Source organism: Grus americana, chromosome 17, assembly GCF_028858705.1.
Source record: "Grus americana isolate bGruAme1 chromosome 17, bGruAme1.mat, whole genome shotgun sequence".
In the NCBI taxonomy this organism is placed as follows: Eukaryota; Metazoa; Chordata; class Aves; order Gruiformes; family Gruidae; genus Grus; species Grus americana.
The window spans coordinates 10,596,923-10,614,927 of NC_072868.1; the positions used below are offsets into that span (position 1 = coordinate 10,596,923).

General features: G+C 42.6%; 1 protein-coding gene across 3 annotated transcripts in view; it reads left to right on the forward strand.

Moving 5' to 3' along the window:
* Positions 1–2,938: 2,938 nt before the first annotated feature.
* The window catches only part of LOC129214051 (peroxidasin homolog), a 46,486-nt gene continuing 31,419 nt past the window's right edge, over positions 2,939–18,005 (forward strand). For all 3 annotated transcript variants that reach the window (XM_054845077.1, XM_054845078.1, XM_054845079.1), the window contains exons 1-2: positions 2,939–3,593; positions 13,832–13,903. In XM_054845077.1, coding sequence (XP_054701052.1) covers positions 3,430–3,593; positions 13,832–13,903 — 236 coding nt within the window. In that variant the 5' untranslated portion in view covers positions 2,939–3,429. The remainder of the gene's footprint in view (positions 3,594–13,831; positions 13,904–18,005) is intronic.

An 18,005-nucleotide genomic window follows, 5' to 3' on the forward strand; every position in this document is an offset into this window, starting at 1 on the left:
TTAAGATTCTAGAACACTAGAAAAAGCACTTAATAATACGGTGCAGGTGCATAGTTCTAGATGAACTCAGAATATAATCTCTCAAAAGAAACCTGCCCAGCTCATGATTTTTAAACCTTTATGTAATGGAGTTGTGCAAGCTGTATTTTGAAGTTGGCGCACACAGCACTGATCTAGATTTAATGTATCAGTACAGTTAAAGAGTGAATTCACTTACCTGGCTGTTAGACCTGTAAACAGCAGCTCTCAGGTTATTTAGTCCATTTCTGTACTTCTTGTTTAAACCAAACATGTCAGGAGCTTGTTTAATGCATTCTGATCTGCAGCTCCCCTCTTGTCTCCTGTGCTCTGTTTCACTGCTTAATTAATGCAGATTTTTAAGAGCTGGTGTTCAAGGCTTCCATTTCACTAGTATTGAGAATAATATTTGGCTTCAGCTGTAATAGGAAACTGATCATAATTGCAAATACAGCTGTTGCTAATTAAATGTATCTGTTAACCTTTATTCCACAGGATAATTACCTGTAGTCTGCGTTTCTTCCCATCATCTGTGTGTGTGATAGATGTCCTTTTACCAACTATAACATGAGACTGGTTCAGTGTTAATGTTTTCCTTCACATGATGCTTGCTGAAAAAAAAAAAAATCCTTTTCTGCTTTGGAAAGCTATGGATGTGTCATACAAATGGTATCAAGTAAATTAAATTTGTGAGATAATTTTTTTTATGTTCACTTCATAGTAAGATGTACAACATCACAGTTCCTTGGGAAGTAGTGATGAGCTTTTCAGGAGACCAACTCCAATGAAATCTTTCTGCTGGGGCAGAAGTGATAGTTAAAACAAAAAAGAGTGGTGGTGGGGGAAACCCCACGCTTGAAAAACAAACCCAAACTTCCTTGCGTTCTACTGGTGTGAAAAAGTCTGTCTAGCAGAGGCTGGAAATGCTTAAGCATGGGACACAAGCATTAACTTTTGTTCCTGTTGCTTAGGAGTTAACTTTTGGTTCTTGTTCCGAGGTGCACGCTCCTTTTTAAACAATTTGTCGTCTTGATGGAAATAAGATAAATTAACGCAAGAGTAAGGGATCTGTGATTGCTAGCGTCTCATAACATCTCACAAACATCCCATTTGTCATGAAGGAGAGATAAGCGAGGTAGAAGAGGTATGTTTCAAGTTCAAGCGAAGATCTGTTTCTAAGTAAACACATAGGTTGCAGAAGTTGTGTTTTGCACTCAAATTATTCCCTGTGGTACGGCCACTGTTAAATCTGCTGACTTGGCTGAAGATCCTATTCCTACAACGTAGTAGGCAAATACCCATCAATCCTTCCAGAAGCTGCCACCCACCACACAGCCAGGCGCTGAAATAAGATTCCAAAGGCAATGCATATAGAAACATGACTGATGCCTAGCCTGGCTCTCCTGTTAGCAATGTAAATAAATCTGGGAGGGATTTTTTTTTTTTTTTGGCCAATGGTTGGCTTAAAGCTGAGAGTTTATGCACCAAGATGTAATCGGAGGCTGAAGGCAAAAGCCTTGTATTTGTTAAGTGGCCAGATGTGCTAGGGAAGATGTTGACTTTCCTAAATACTGAAGCATAGTTTGAACACAGCATTTTTATTTATTTTCCTAGAAATATTCTTTACAGAGCAGTTCCTAAGCAGCTGTGTTACCCTGTCCTAACAGAGTTCAGTGTGTTTTGGAAAGAGAGATGGGGAGTGATCAGGCTGGAAGAATGTGCGACTTAAGTCTTGAAGACTGATGACATAACCTGTGTTGTCTCTTCTGATGCACCTGAGGGATGCACTTAACTTCTCAAATTGGAATTAAAAGCTGTCATTCACCTCGAGCAACCTGCTGTTAGTTGTTATATAAAGGACAAAGCAGATAAATTACTCTTTTATAACCTGTTTTTGTAAGGAAGGGCTGGGTGGCCACTAGAGGACACTCTGCTCAAAACCATGAGGTGGGTCCATAGGGGAGCAGGGGGGAGTTAGCCAACTTGCTTGGGTTTTAAAGTGATGTCAGGGCAAACAACAGATTGCCTGGGGACTAGATGCAGAAAACCTGCACTATAATGCCCCTTTATAGCTGGAAAAAAATAATAAAGCTTTTACCATCTATGACATGAAATTTGTAAGTGAATCCCCAAAACCCAACACTCTCTCCCAAAAGGCTGAAGTGATAAAGAATGTGAAGGGAGAAGAGAACCAGGGAGGTTTAAGCTTGTTAAGTCACTCTTGTTAAGTAGTGTTTTGTCAGGTTAATTACATTGTAGTTTACAGTATAAAGCAGATGTGCAGGTCGATGGGAAACTTTTTTTGTTTGATCTTCCAGGTAATGTGGATTGGTGCCATGTTTGGAATTCCTCAGGTACCTTTAGATCCTAATGAGCATTAATGCCTCACACATGCTAAACCCACACCTTTAGGATCTTGTGTAGTAATAACTTAAAACCTAAAAACAAGCTGTTTGCACTCTAAGCTGCTTTATAACAGTAAAAGGTGATTAATTCAGCTGGAAACAAGTCCTCCCTTTTGCATCTCAATGTTACCATCCAATGGGAGAAACAAACTGAGGTCTGCATTTCCTACAGTTCAAACTCAGTTGATTTCATCATTTGTTTCCTTCTTCGCCCCTCAATTGCCTTTAATTTCTCCAAAATCCTGACATTTTTCCAAATGACATCCTTGTAGAAAGAAATTATACTAGTTAAAAGGTCTTTGAAATGAATTAGCTTTTACTCTGCGTAAGAAACTTTACAGAATGCATGCAATCAGGTTTTTTTTTGGTCTTTATTTGCAGGTTATTTACCTCTGTTAGTGATCTCCCTTTTAAAATCACTTACCTGTAGCATTCCATGCTCTTGTCAATGGTTGGAAACTTATTTTTGCTGGATGTTGTAACTACAAGTAATAAAAGACAGCCTCTATCCTGAAAGTCTCACTGCCTGATACATTTGACAGGCTGTTAGATAAGATGCTATCCTTACTTTGCAGAGAGTGTGCTAAGGCAAAAATTTTGACATAAAAAACTTGATCCTGGGCCATCTGCATCCCAGTTCAGCCCTGGAAGCACAGGGTCATTTTTTGGTCATTGGCCACAAAGGCGCATTCTGCATGCCTTCGCGAAGTGCCTGAGGAGAAGGTGAGGAGTTAACTTGCTGCTCAAAATAAGAAACAAAGCAAAAAATAAATCAAAATTAAAATTTGTATTTCAGCACCACAATTAAAGAGGGGTGGGGACAGTCTGATCTTCAGTGATGTACATAATGGCAGAGAGGGTGGGCGGTTGGACTGTCAAACTGCCTTAATTTAATTGCAAACACATGCTGATGAGTCCCCTCCTCCTGGACCTCAGGGCTGGGAAACTTTTTTTTTGTCAGCTCCCTGCAGTTCAGAATTGAGGCAAATACACTCCAGCAAACACCATGCTGATCAAATCTTCAGCTCTTCGAGGCTTTTTGTGTTTTCTCCTCTTGCCTAGTTTCTCCTGCTCCTGTCCTAGTCGCTGCCTCTGCTTCAGGACTACAGTAAGATGCATGCATCTGATGTTGGAAACCATCCCTGATATCCCACCCCAGACAAACATACTGTGAGTAACCATTTAATTTTACTGCCTTTCTTACCTGCTTGGTCTTTAGAAAGAAGAAAGAAAAAAGCCAAGGCCAAAGGCACGCTTTTTATCCTCCTTTTTTTTCTGCAGAACTGTCTGCATCACAAACTGTTTCATGCTTTTAAAGCATAAACCAGAAACTGCTTCTTTTGGCATCAGTTAATTGTTAACAGGACAATCAAGGGAATTGAAAAATTTAATAAGAATAATGCCAGGGTGATCACTGGAAGGCAGTTTTGGAGAATCAAAGGTCACAAATGTTAAACTGAGCTTATAGAAAGGTACACAGTTTACATTTGAGAAGGCTTTGTGTATGGGTGTAGGGGAGAGAGGAAATACAGCAGTTCAGGCTTTTGTCTCTACTAAAACACTTTTCTAATACATACAACCCCATTTCTTTCCTAAACTTTAAGTACTGGTTTTCTAGTTTCTATCTGAACTATACAAACCAAACTTAAGCCTTATTTGGAAAGCAACAATTGTGGTAACTCACAGATTCCTTGAGAAATAAAGTACCTGTTGGCAAGAGAGCTGCTGGCTGAGTCCATTCCAACAGAAAAGGTGGAGGAAAAGGGCATGTAACGCTTGGAGACTCCTAAACAGCTCTTACTGATGGATCCAGAAGAGCACTTCCCTGTGTCTAAACTAATCCTAAACTTAAAGGTGGCTTTAAGATGCAGTGGCATGTGATAAAATACTTCTGTTTGTGCTACTCTTAGCTGATCCCTTGGTTTGGAAGACCTTTTTTCGTAAATAGTAGGAAAGACTTGTCAAAAATTTATGTTTATACTCATCCTCCTTAAACTGCTGCCAATTGTAAAACTTTTTCAACACTAATTTGAGAAGCTTTTCCCTGTGCCTGTACCAAACCAAATTTGGTCTCAGCCAGAACATCTATATCAGCATTTCTCCTGTAAACATCTCACTATATTGTTAATGCATTTTCTCTGCTGGCAGCCTAAGGAACATGATGTGGGCAGGATGCTGGCATTTTAATTGCTGCTATCCAGATCTGCTTTGGTGGATGGAAACCGCAGAAACTAGCATTAGTGGCACACAGGGGAATGTCTACACTTGCTACAGCTGCCAAAGCTGCGCTGTTGGGGAAACATTGCAGCTGGGCTACTTGGGAGTCACCCTGACATGGGGCAGACGAGAATCTGGACTTGCTCTCTCCCCAGGCTAGGGATGGTGAGGTTATTCTACAGCACGGAACAGATCAGTACTGTATGGTTTATTGAAAACTGTGTAATGGTTACAGCAGCTTGCAGAGTCTGACTCTCCAAATTGTCACCAATTTTTCTTCCCCCTCATTCCTCTGCATCTTGAAATATTAAAATATTTAAATACACTTAAACTGTTTAATTTTAGCAAAATAACTTGTTTCTCCTTGTTTAAACATAGATTTTATTGGGGGAAAAGTTTGTTTCGTTGGCTGAACTGAGGTATTTCTGAGCTTAGTAATGCTTAATTTCTCTTCTCTGTTTGAACTGAGACAATGTTCCTGTCACACCAAATAGCCTGGGTGTGTTTCTGGTAGAGATTCTTGGAGTGCAGAGGGAGGGAAATTTACTGTGGTCACCCACTTTTTTTCAGTACTGGAATGGTGTATTTCTAAATGTATTTCTGGCAACAGCACACTTCATTCTTTCTGTGCTGCAGGGGGCAAAACCTAACTCTGGCCCATGGCTTGTCCTTGCAGCTTTAGGAAAATTCCAGGTAGTATCTTGCTGTAATGTAGGTGGCATTGAGTTGTCTGTAAAACTCAATCTAGAAAGGTGACCACATTTTCCAGTGCAGTGTATGCGGTCACCCTAATTCCATCTCCGTGCTCTAACTGGTTTGCATGTACACTGCTTGTAAATGGTCCGTGCTTTGCCTGCTTAACTATTTGGAAAGCTGGTTTATTTAGTTTAACATGGTAGCCACAGCCTCGAATGGGAAACTGGGGGTTTAAACATTAAATAAATGGTATAGCTATGAGATATAAAAGTAGTAATATTCCAAAGTATTGGAGATTACTGCTTTATAGACTAGTATTTTTGAAGGAGGTTTATCTGGTTTATTCTCTTCTCATACTATCTGCATAATTATAAGCAAAACCCATACCGATGAGCAGAGATCCCGATAGATACAAAGACACACGAGCCTGCTGAGCGTTCTCTGTTGGCGGATCACGTGCCTTTGTATGATGTGTGGCAAGTAAAAATCCTGGTTTTCTGGCTATCTTGAAGATCTGATGTATGTAAATGCATTTGCCAGCCAGCATCCCATTGTATCTGTTATAAATAGCATTTGAATAATTAAACTTTTTTTAATTGTGAAAGATCAAAGAATACTTTTTAACCATGCCCTTGTCTACTCCAGCTTTTTGGTATGTTAATCTTTCTCTTGGGAGGACTGTCGTGTCAAAGTGAACATTCAGAATTACAGCAAGAATAGTCTTGATCATGGAGTTATTCTGAGTAGAAAATGTGGGATTGTGATACTTTCCACATTTGCCCTTTGGTATGAGTAGGACCGAGTCTGTGACTGCAGATACAAACACCGATCCCAGGCTCCAGCTCAGTTCCATCGCAGAACAGCTGCAGTTTCCAGATGGAGTTTGCTTTGAAGCTGGGAGCTTGGGACTTTCTGACCTCCATGACTCCGTGCCACCCTCTCTCTAACAATCCTTGAAGAGTGGGGAAGTCTTCTAGCCGGCACACGCTGTGCTTCAACAAGCCCCGTTGGCAGATGGCCCCCTCAGGGCTGTGGCCAGCTGGCGTAACTTAGAGCAGCCCATAGCCTTCTCCAAGCGATGCTGGGATTGGCATGGAACCAGTTCCAGGATTGATGAGCTGTTCCTGGCTCCTCTTTGGTCACCATTTCCCTCCTCCCTTCCCAATCCCAGCTGGGTGCAGCTGAGGATCTGGCCCAATGTCTGGTTTTAGCAATAGACTATTTATCTTTGGTAATGAAGTCTGTTCATTTTATCCTGAGCAGAGAATAGGATGGCAGGAATGGCTACACATGTACAGATAAATAAGCTATAAAAATTCATGATGTATAACTGCAAACGTATTTTGGCTGCTGTCTGTTCAACTGGAACATGATTATCCAGATGTGATCTGCTGGTTACTGCAGGGATTCTAGCAGTTCTTTTAGCCAGCAGCCCAAAGAAGGGAACAGCTGTGAAACATACACTCAGAAAATCTCAATAGGTCTTTAACCTTCTAAGTCATTTGTTCTACAGTGTGACATTTAAAACAATAAACTTTGAAACGTGTGGGCATGAGTAGAAGAAGGAAAGAAGTTCCCCTCTGGCTGGCAGCTAACGGATCCAATTATCCATGGGTTATTCTCCTTTCTGCATTACGCATAGCACATAATGAATAAGTACTTCTAGAGAAACATAGCTGAGGGCACAAGCAAAGACAGAGCAGTATCTGGGATCTGAACGCATCGCTGGCATGAACTGAAGGTGACCCAGTTGTTCACAGACCTGGTTGCTAATTGGGCAGTGTAAGCATGGCCAGCTTGACAAGTTTTGTTTCCCTTTGTCGTTGTGCTGCTTGTTGGGTGGCCGCTCAGTTCCTTTCTTCCTCCCGCAGGTCATTGCACTGCAGTAGGGAAGGCTGTATTAGGACGGGGTGTAGGTCTCAGCCTATCTTAAGGAGCATAGTTTTGAGAAGGAACTTCATACATTTGTTGGGGAAAGGTTTACTGAGCAGATGAGTTCTTGGAAATGCTGCTCCCTTTGTGGTCTCTGTCGTGTGCTTTGAGTTGAAGAATGGATTACTCATTTCCTCTGCGTGTGATAGTCTTATATGCAGCCATTAAATGCACACCCACGCATTCTGGATGTGCCAGGTGCGATCTCTTTCTGACTTCTTTCGCTGTAGTATTTAATCCTCATTCAATCTTCTAGAGGTGACCAAAGTCTTCTATATGTTCTGTTTATAGAAGTCCCTTCATTGGAAGTAAAATGGGGAGGGAAGGTATTTAGAACATATTTTCCTTCCAGAAACATTCCAGCATCTTTTGATGAAAGCATTCTAACTCTTGCAGTTGTAGCTACCTCAAGTGTTTAGAAATCCTGCCTTCACTGAACCTCACAGTGCTTCATGGTCTGGTTCCCACTTAAGTATTTGCATTTTCATTGACCTCACCACATCCTTCTCCCCATAGGTATACCAGGATTTTTTCCTGTGCTCTTTAAGAAGTCAGTGTGGTGACTTTTTTCATTCTGTTTTGGTGAAAGAATGTGTGTGTATTCTGGGTAATAACTTAAATGGTCATGCTCATAAAAACCAACAAAGCTGACCCCTGTGCTACCCAAGACTCGGTATTAAAGAATGCCCCAGCAGTTCATTTAAACTGGCATGGTGGTGCTGCTTCTTGGACTCTGTGAAAAAGGTAAATGTATCTTTACGCTTGGCAATTTTCTTTTATTCCCTCCAGATCAGGGTCAGAACACACTTCAAGAGGAGGGGAAGTTGTCTTAGTTTGATGTGGGCAATATCTTGAATAGATGGTGCAGAGGAAATATGCATTAGGTTAAGAGAGTCCTGCTCCTTGCTGACATGAATGCCCAAGGATAGACTAGGCTGGTTTGATGAGGATCAAACCCTAATCTCCATACCCACTGCTAATACGTAATAGCTCAAATTATTTAAGATTGATGAGGTCAACAGTTTGCTGTGTAATCTCCCTACTTGAATATGTGTCCAGGGCCCAAATTACGTTTTGGAGGTTTTCCTTGCTCCTGCCTTTACTGGCAAGAGCTAAAGGGATGGTCTGTGGCAGCTGAAGAAATGATTCCACCAGGGATGAAGCACCAGCAGATCCCTCCTGCCCTGGCACTGCCTTCAGAGCCAGGCTGTGAAGTGCAACATTGACGCCAGTTTACGTGCACAGAAAAGGTGGGAGCAAAACAGCTTGGTATGTTGACTGCTGAATTACTGTCCTGCCCTAGTTGATGCAGAGGTATCCCTTTTGAAAATCTGACCCCTGTTTGTAGCATCTGAAATCTTAAAAAGCTGGTTTCAGGAATGCCTGTGGTAATTTCTTAATTAAAATCTAGTGTGCTCATCCCTAAAACTTTAAAGTGTAAGCAGTGAGGCAGTGCAGCAGAGAACAACAGCCTGTTCTGCAGCATGAGGCTTTCTGCATCTGCTTGCTCTTCAGTGTTTCATCTGTGATCATATAATCTGGTTAACTAGTGTTTCCATGCTGAACATATTTTCCTTCCTCTTCACTCCTTGAACAGTCAAATCTTGATGTCTTAAGTTGATACGCCCCAAAATAGCCAGGACTTGGAAAAAACCCCAGCCCTGAGCCTCCCTGCGGTCTCCTCATCTGTCTAGCAGAGATGGCAATGCTCAGTTGTCCATGTAGGGATTCTGAGATGAAGGCTGTCATTTATTAAAGCCATTTGGGGACTTGTGTGTGAGGGGGACATTCCTGAGTTGGGGAGCTGATGACAGTGAGTCTGGAAGACTTCATTTCCATCTCAGCAAGGCTGTTTTCCCTTCCTGCCAGGTCTGTAGCTGTTTGGCAGGACAGGGGAACCTGCAGAGCTGACTCCGACCTTCTGCGGATAAGTAAGAGAAACGATCATCTTTCTGAGGAACGTTCTGGCTCTTCTGATATATGGGGAACTTGACTTCAAAATTGTGGTTAGGATGTCTTTCACACCAGGAGACACTGGAAGGAACCTCAGTGTCTTATCTCTGTAAAACAGAGACCTTTACTCTCTGTGTCTTTGTTGATAATGATTGGGTGGCTGCCACTTACTTAACCAGTTCTGAGTGAAATGGTCCAGAACTGCCAGCATCATTGCTGTGCACAAGGTTCTGAACATAAAAAATGCTTCGATGAAACAAACCCAGTAATTTCCATGGAACTGCAGTAAAAAACCTCTTGTAGCTAATTATCTGCTTAGTTAACAGTAATACATGATTCTGTAAAAGCCTAAATAGATTAAACAGAAGTGGAAGTTTCTTGTAAAAGCCATTGAATGCTTTATATGCTAATCACTGTTAATTATTTAATGCAATGCTTTCAGGAATGATTGTTCTGATAACAGCTGAGAGGATCAGAAAGATTCAAGTGTCATTCCGTAAAGACCTGTTTCTCCATCCATTTGCAAATTCTGGCATTTTTGCTAAGCCTCTGCAATGGGGTTAAGGGTTCCCAGAGTCAGAAAAGGCGAGTTATTTCAATAGCAGTTCCTAGATTATCCATGTAGTCCAGCCCAGTTCCCTGTCAGAGCAATGGTGCTTTGGCACTAGGATTTGGTGAGATTTTCTACTGAGCCAGTCTAGCTGGTATTGTCCGGAGGGATCAGTACTGCAGGAAGCAGGACAGCTGCTGTCCCAGGTCTCCGGACACTGCGTACGTTAAGGTAGAAAAGGATCTAAGATCCTTTAGCAGCAGCTATCCCCTTTGTTCCTTGTGGAAAGGTATCTTTTAATCCCAGACTATTGGCCTTAAAAACCTGTGGGAGAGTTAAATCACAAGGAATCCCCCCTACCACCACCCCCCTGCCCATTTTCCAAATTCCAAGGTGGAAGGAAGCAGGCGGGAGTGAGGGAGCCGAGCTGCTGGTGCACACAGCAGCTGGAACAGGCTGGCACGGGAGAAGCTGCGTGGTGGGTCCCTGTAAAACGCATGCTTGTTTGTGAAAAGAAACATAAATTTTCCAGAGTGAATGCCCTGGGAATAGAGAGAAACAAGCATTTCTGTGTAAGAGAAGACAAACTCAGTAGGGAATGTTCTCTAATACACGCAATCCAGTGCAGCCCTACATGGTATTTGTTACCAGCTAAGCTTCAGGCTAAGGCAAGGTCTGCAGGAGAACACTATGGATGAAGCCAATGTTTTTCAATGCATTGGTAAGGAGGAAGATGTGGGTTCCTCTGTATCTCCAGGGGCTTGCTTTGCTGTGTAGAGACATCAGCACTCGCTGCCTTTTACTGCTGTCTTGGGTACAGGGAGCAGAATAGTCTAGTCCATCCTTCTGCCTCCAGGGCAGGATCCACACTACCTAAACCATGTGTGGCTAATGTCTGTGTCACCTGCAGTCTACCTCATTGTTTTGTTAGCCTTGCTGTTTAAGATATTTTTTTAAAAAAACTGGAATCTGCAGGTTTAGTCCGTGACTATTTGCGCTTTTCTATTTGTAGCAATGTTCTGACATAGTCGCCGTATCTATGGCTAAATAAGCCATTTCACTTCTTTTCATTGTCATGTTTTCTAGACTTTGGATTGTTCCCATTGCTTTCCTCTGGATCCTCTCCAGTTAGTTCACATCATTTCTTGAAATGAAGTGCTTAGAGTAGACAGGCACTGTTTCAGTTCCCCTTTTTGTCTGTGGGGAAAGCTGTTGCCTTTGTGTGATGGAGAGCAAACCGGAGAGCGAGCTTTCCAAAGGAGTGCACGACAGCTGGGGTCTAGGGACTCATTTGAAGGTCTTATCTGGAACAGAAAACAGAAGAAAAATCAAGATATTTCATTAAAATAATAAGCTACGTTTTATTATATGCTCCTTGGGGGTGGTGTAGGGGAAAAGTCCCTGCATGAACCCAGACCCCCGTTGCACTCTCAGCAGTGGGAACTGCCAGGAGGCATCTCTCCATCCATGCGCTTCTCAGCAGCGGGAGCAGTACTGAGAGATGGTCCGGCCAAGTGACAGGCGTGAGACCTCTGTTAGTGACACAGGGTTGTTCCTGCCAGGCTCTGCAGCCCAGCTTCGCTTTATTGCTCTCACAGGGGAAGAAACCCAGGGTCAGACTTGCTCGGGGAGCTGGGGACCAGGTGCAAACTTCCACAGCACCGTTTCCACAGTGTCATTTTCGGCAAGTGACTGATAGTGGAAAAAAACCCCTGGGAGCGGAGGAGCTTGTGGTTTATTTTTCTGTTTTTTTCAGAGGTGTTTTCAGTCACCTGTGGTTCTGGGTTTTACTTTTTGTTTTAGCTGTGGAAGCCGTGTGCTTATGTGTGAAAGCTGAGGTGTAAAGGATTGCAGTTGTCTTTGTTCATTAAAATAGTTTGGCTTTTTCCCCTCCCCCCACCTGCAGCCTGTGACCCAAAGTGGTATTTTATACTTCACTGCCTGCTTCTCGCTGCCTTCTGTGAGCATCAACAGCTTCAGCCCTGACCCCTGTGTATTTATTCCATTTATTTGTTACGTTCCCTGTTACCTGTAGGCAGCTGCCTGGACTAATTACACAGCTCTTTACAGCCCCCCCGGGGCAGGCAGAGTTGGTGTCTGTGCATTACAGTGTATAAATCAAGTTTGCATTTCTTTACATTTTTTCATGGCCTAGTCTTTCCTCATTTCCTTGTAATGAGGCCGTGGAGAATAGTCAGTGCGTTGTGTTATGACCTTTGCCAATATTTAATTGTATTTGGCTTTATGGTGTCAGCCATTGCCTTGAAAAATCCGCACAGATATCCTCAAATTCACATCATCAAGGAAGAGGTGTATGTAACACCTTCCAACAAGAAAAGCAAGAAACGTGCATTTGAAGCAATGCAAATAAAGCCAAACACACCAGAAAATGTCAAAGGTAAAGTTACTGTTAAAACTGCAATTCCAAAGGGTGATCCTTTGGGACTGCAGTTTGCTGTGGACAAATGGTGCTTGTAAATTACAATTCCAACACTTTTTTTGAAAAATTGAAGCTGTGTTCCTTCCTGCCCTCTAACTCTTCTCTCTGCGATACTTACCACTAAGAAAGGGGAGAGACTTCACCCTACATTAGTCTTCTTATTGCTTTATTCAAAGTTGAAAAGTTACAGAAAGGAAAAAACACAACAGAAGAGAGAACTTCCACTGGCATGTGTTCTGTTGTATTCGGTGATAACAAAGCGGTAACAAGGCAGAGATTTTATATTTTATATAACTTAAGTAAAAATGCCTTTTCTGCCTAGAAAGTAAGAAAATGTAGTGGGAAATTTTTGACAAAAAATAACTAGTTTTGCACACTGTTAAGCTAAAGAAACATTACATCGTAAAGTAAAATCAGCTTTACTTACTGTGTATCCTCTTCTCAAGTACTTGCTCAAAGATGTTTCAGCCCCCTTGGATACTCACTGTCAGTTCAAGTTTCCAGCCACCTGCAATGAATGCACCTCTTTCTAATCTTAATTTTATAAAGCTTGCAATTCTTGTTGATGTCTGTTCTAAAAATAAGTGTTGAACTTGAGGCTATTTGTAGAAATCTTGTTTTAAACTCTGCCTCCAAATGCTCTGTAACTTATCACTGGGATGACGGGCAATTCAGTACATTCATATATTTTTTACCTCTTAAAGCAAATGCCTTTAAAAGGCTGCCTTAAACCAAGAAATAGCTGCATATTCTCTAAATGGGATAGATCAGGCAGCACAGGAGGAAAAAAGCAACTTCATTGTTGTGCTTTGGATAGAAACTAGCAGCAAAACCCATTTGTCAGCCTTTTGTGATTTGTTATAATACGCTGGACCATGGAAGGTGCCAAATCAATGCACATTCCCTATAGAAGTGTTTCTACTTGGTTAACCAGGTTAAACCACTTAGCTCTTATTTTATTATCTCATTAGCAATCAAAAACCCATGTTTTAGGGCTCTGAGTCGATGTAGTTACATGGACAGCCCTTGAAATTTGCCAGAATCCCCTGGACTCCACTAATTCTAATTGAAGTTGGCACAAATTTGAAATGCAGGCAGCGATAAGCTGTTCTGAGTCTTGGAGCATTGCGGAGCAGAATGTGAAATGCTTATTATATGAGGTTATTTGATCAGATTTAACCGTTTTAGGACAAAGATAATTTTGCTAGGGAGCTGAAAAATGGGTCCACATGATGATGTGCATTCCTCTACAAACCAGTATGAGATGCAAATATAAGTGCACATGAACTTGGGGTGTTGAGCAGCAGACCTTGTCTGGTGTTCATGGAGATGATCACTTGAGTCCTTTCAGTCTTTGGTTTTCTATGAAATTAAAATGAATTTTGGGAACATAGGCTTGTCTTGGCTGTTGGCTGACTTCGCAAACAACAGTAGTCCCCAGCCATCATCCCCACTCCTTCTCCACTCCCTTCTCTGGTCCTTGTCTCCATTTCTCCAGTTCATGTAGGCCTGGTACAATAGACTCTCCCAGCAGCCCTCCTCCCTTCCTCCCATGGGTGATGCTGATTGTTGATGGCTTGTTTATATCACGAGTGCACTGATTGTATTTTCTGCTTTCAGTGATTTACGCTTCAACCACATCAAGGAGATACAACCTGGAGCTTTCAGGAGACTGAAGAACCTCAACACACTGTAAGTTCCACTCCGTGATCCTGCAGTGAGGATATCCTTTTATTGCTTGTGTTAGTACCATCCCCTATAACAGCTTAAAGATGGCCGTGGTCTTTTAGTTATTTCAGCCAATTTGTGCATATCCAACTAAAGCTTTAAAATTCACTCTGTTCTACCCTGGATCATGTTTCTTACCCTTTTAAATTAAATGTTCAATTTAATAACTTTCATTTTGGAAATTAACCTGTCCTTTTAAAAGAAAATTAAACATCTTGATGCATACTGTCACTGCCTGAGGATGTTTCAGCAGGTATGGCTTTAGAGTAGCCCATAAAAACAATTTTGGCCTGGGATCAAGATAGCGGAGGGATGCATTAAAATCTTCGTCCTTTCTATAACCTCCTTAGTTGCTCTTCATGACTTTGAAGTGAGAGTACATCCTTCCAAATGCCATCTTGTCCCTACGCCTTGCCCTAGAATAAATGCCCGTGCCTACCCTACTGCAGATAGGAATGGGAGTAGAAAGCAGTTCCTTCAGTCTTGCATCCCAGCCAGAGCAGGCACGCTTGCATCAGTATGATATACTACTCTTACTAACAAGTTTCTCACTCTGCTCAGAGGAAATAGTGGGAGCCTTTGCTGCTTCTCGCTGCTGTCAGTCTGAGGGTTTGAAGATAGATATGAGTACATCTGCACCGTGTAGCCAAGATGTTGAAAACAAACCAGCTCCCAAATCAGGAACAGAAGCTGTGTCGGCACAGCACTGTGCTGGATGTAATTGGCCTGTTGAGACTCAGATCTGATTATTCGAGCTGTAACACAGCGCTAAGAGCTATAAGATTTCCAGGTCCAAGCTTGAATCTCTCTGCGGGGCAAACCGGCTAGCTTGGGAACCTGCACTGCATGACAGACGTGCTCAGATTCACTGGGTTCGTACATTCATGGTCCCAAATGGCAAGAGAAAGTCCAGACTGGTTTTTTTCTGTCTGACCTTGAGAGATCTGAAGTCCCTGATCCCATAAAGATGGCAATGCTGAAAGAAGGAAGATCTGGACAATGAGGAATTCAGTCAATTGTAAGAAGTTGTAGGAAGAATGGGAAATACAGCAGGACTTTATCCTAGAGACTTATTCAATAGTTATCTTTTAAAAATCAACATTTGCTAAAGGATGCTCCACCTTGCGTGTGGGACTGCTTGGTGAAACCGTGACTGCAGGATACATCAAAATACCCTGGTCGTGGCCCAGGCCCCAGCTTATAGGACAGGTGGTCAAGCAGTAGACTGGTAGAAAACTTTATTGCCAATGATGCTGTTCATTCAGAACACAAGAACAGCCCATGTTAGTCTCTCAAAGGGCACCATGTGATACTTAATCACTAAAAGTAATAGAGAGAAAGGATACTTTGGATGGATTTCTGTCATTTGAGATAGGCTTAGATGGGGTGATAAATGTGACTAAAATATCTAGAGAGAAAATAAGAGTCTGAGTCCATATCACAAAGCTCTGCTGAGGCATCTTGATCTCCAGAGCTGCTCTTCCACCTCTGAAGCTCTCCTGAGTCGAGAAAAGAAACTGTTCCAAATTATGTCATCTCTGTGTGATGCAGACAGATGTTTGGCAGGCAGCACGGCAGGACCGCCAGGCTAGTTTCAGCCCTGGGGAAACTCAGGATGTTGGCAGACCTTCACTTGGAGAGACGCTCCACCCAACCTGCGGAGCTTTGTAAGAGATCCCAGTTCCTGCTCTGCCAGTGCCTCGGTCTAGGCAGGTCCCTACATCTGCAAGACTTCTGCCACTCTGCTTAAAGATAGATATAGATTCACAGCCTAGCTGAGATGGAAAGACCTGTTGCTCTCTAGTACCTGTTTACGCTTCATGAATTTGTCCAATTCTTTTTGCTTTCTGTCTCCATACCCTCCTGGACAAGCAAATCAAGGACAGCAAGTCCATGAACAGACACTAAAGGGAATAGGCTTGAAGGTACCCCCTAACATCCCTAATCTCATGATTATGGATGCCAGGACAGTAAGAGGAACATGTTTTAGACACATAGTGGGCAGGCTCTCCCTAAACAATGTCCTGCGACCATCGTCAGAGCTGGAATACTAGACTAGGTGAAACACCGCTTTTAACAAAATACGGCATTTTTGTATTTGAATTCTGAAAATCAACTTCTTTTGCAAATGAAGCCTTTCCATTTAGATAGTACTTTGTATGCTTGGTTGTATTTCCTGATTTGGCCAGCAAACTGGAAAAATCAGTTATTCTCACACTCGCAGTAGTTAACTCCCACGGATGAGAAGCTTGATAACTGAATGAGAGAACATCAGACCTCGCACTCCTAAAGCAAATTTCTCTCCAGGAACTCTGGTTTGCCCAATTCCCACATCAAAACTCACAAGAACTGAAGAATTTGCTGATGTTTCTTAGATGGTAAACTTTTGCCTGAGGACTCATACAAGTCTTCAAGTGGTAAAGAGAATAAATCCTTTAAAATCCCTGAGAGACTTGCTGGCAATTTTGTCCAGAATATTTGAAGCAAGAGGTTTGGAGGACAGAGTAGCTCTGGATCCATATGCAGAGCTCTGAGCTTGCAGCTTTCTGCCATGGGACTTAAATAAATGTCCCTTAAGCAAATAAATGCTTTTAAAAGAGCCTTTTCCTGCAGTGCTTTGGCCTGGCAGAGGAAGGGCAGGAGATTCTGGTGAAGTTTCTGTTCTGTATCTCCTTTTGGGCAGGATGGCTGTAGTATATCCAAGTTTGACAGTTTATGAGCCACCCTGATAAGGAAACCTTTGTAGCCTGCGTTGGATGTGGGGAGGTGGGCTGTGAGACTGACAGAAGAGGAGCCTGCTGTGAATGTCCAGTGGGGCTTTCAAACAGTTCAGACCTTCCCCTGGCTCTCCTCTCTTCTTTTCTCTCCCTGGTGTGGGAGATTTGATAAATTACAGAGCACAACTTTAAAATGAAAAGCAGGAGCCCTGTTTGTCTGTGGAAGAGATATGGTCATTATATGTTTCTGGCTGGGGACTCCTAGCACAGCACCACAGGTAATAAGCAATTATCCTAAATGCTGCACTGCTGGGAGCTTGCTTGTCATCTGTCTGCAATGTTGTGTGCATTGGAGAAGTCCTCTTGGGCTGAAGGTCTTCGAGTTGTAAGGTTTCCTCATCCCTTCCTATTGCCTCTTCTCAGTTCCCGTGCAGATGTTGGTGTCAGGATCTCCTTTGCATATTTTTAAACTGTTAATATGTCCTCTCAGGGAAAAAAATAAATAGAGTAGCAGGGAGAGGGATGGGAAAATCTCTTGTATGCCAACCACAAAATAGCCACAGCTCCTCAACAGCTGTTTTGCTTGAGTTTGCCAACGCCAGCCACATCACTTAACCCAACATTAGCTCACAGCAGGTGGTGGACTGTGGAAAAGAGCAAACACATTGTGAGCCCATGGTGAGGCATAGCGTCTCGTTGCTTTCCAGTCGTTTCTCCTTTAGGTCATCTTTGGGTGGGAATGGATGACGACACTGCTGCATGACTGTCCCCTTACGTGTTCCCACAGGAGGTCAGCACCCTGCCATGGTGACCCAACTGGTCGATTCCTGTATTTTCAAACCAAGGCCATCACAGCCAAACAGTTGCTGCTACTTGGGTCTTTCTAGCATCATCTGTAGAAATGTCTGGCCCCAGGACCAAAGCAGTATTTCTTAACTTCCCCAGTAGGTATTTTGTTCTGCCTGTAGCATGGGCATCCTGGAAAACAGGGAATCTGTGGAGACCACATCATCATATGTGCTTCTGCCTGCGCTTTTGCCCTGTCATTGTTGTTGATTACATCATATTTCTCTTTCTGCTTAGGTGAGAGCAAAAGGCACTTCTGGTGAGCTCTGCAGCTCTCCTTTAGATGCTGCTTGTAAAGGGTTTCAGGATGAAGAACAGGAGTAATATGGAGGTTGTGTCTAACCCTCTAGTAGCTCTTGAGAGAACATGTTTCTGCAAGCAAGGAGGGGATGTCGGAGCCTACTTGGATCTCAGAATAAAAGTTTCTCCCTCAAATATGGGAAATGGCTATTCCAGATCATTCTGTCAACAAGGGAGAATGCATGGCAGAACATTAAACTCAC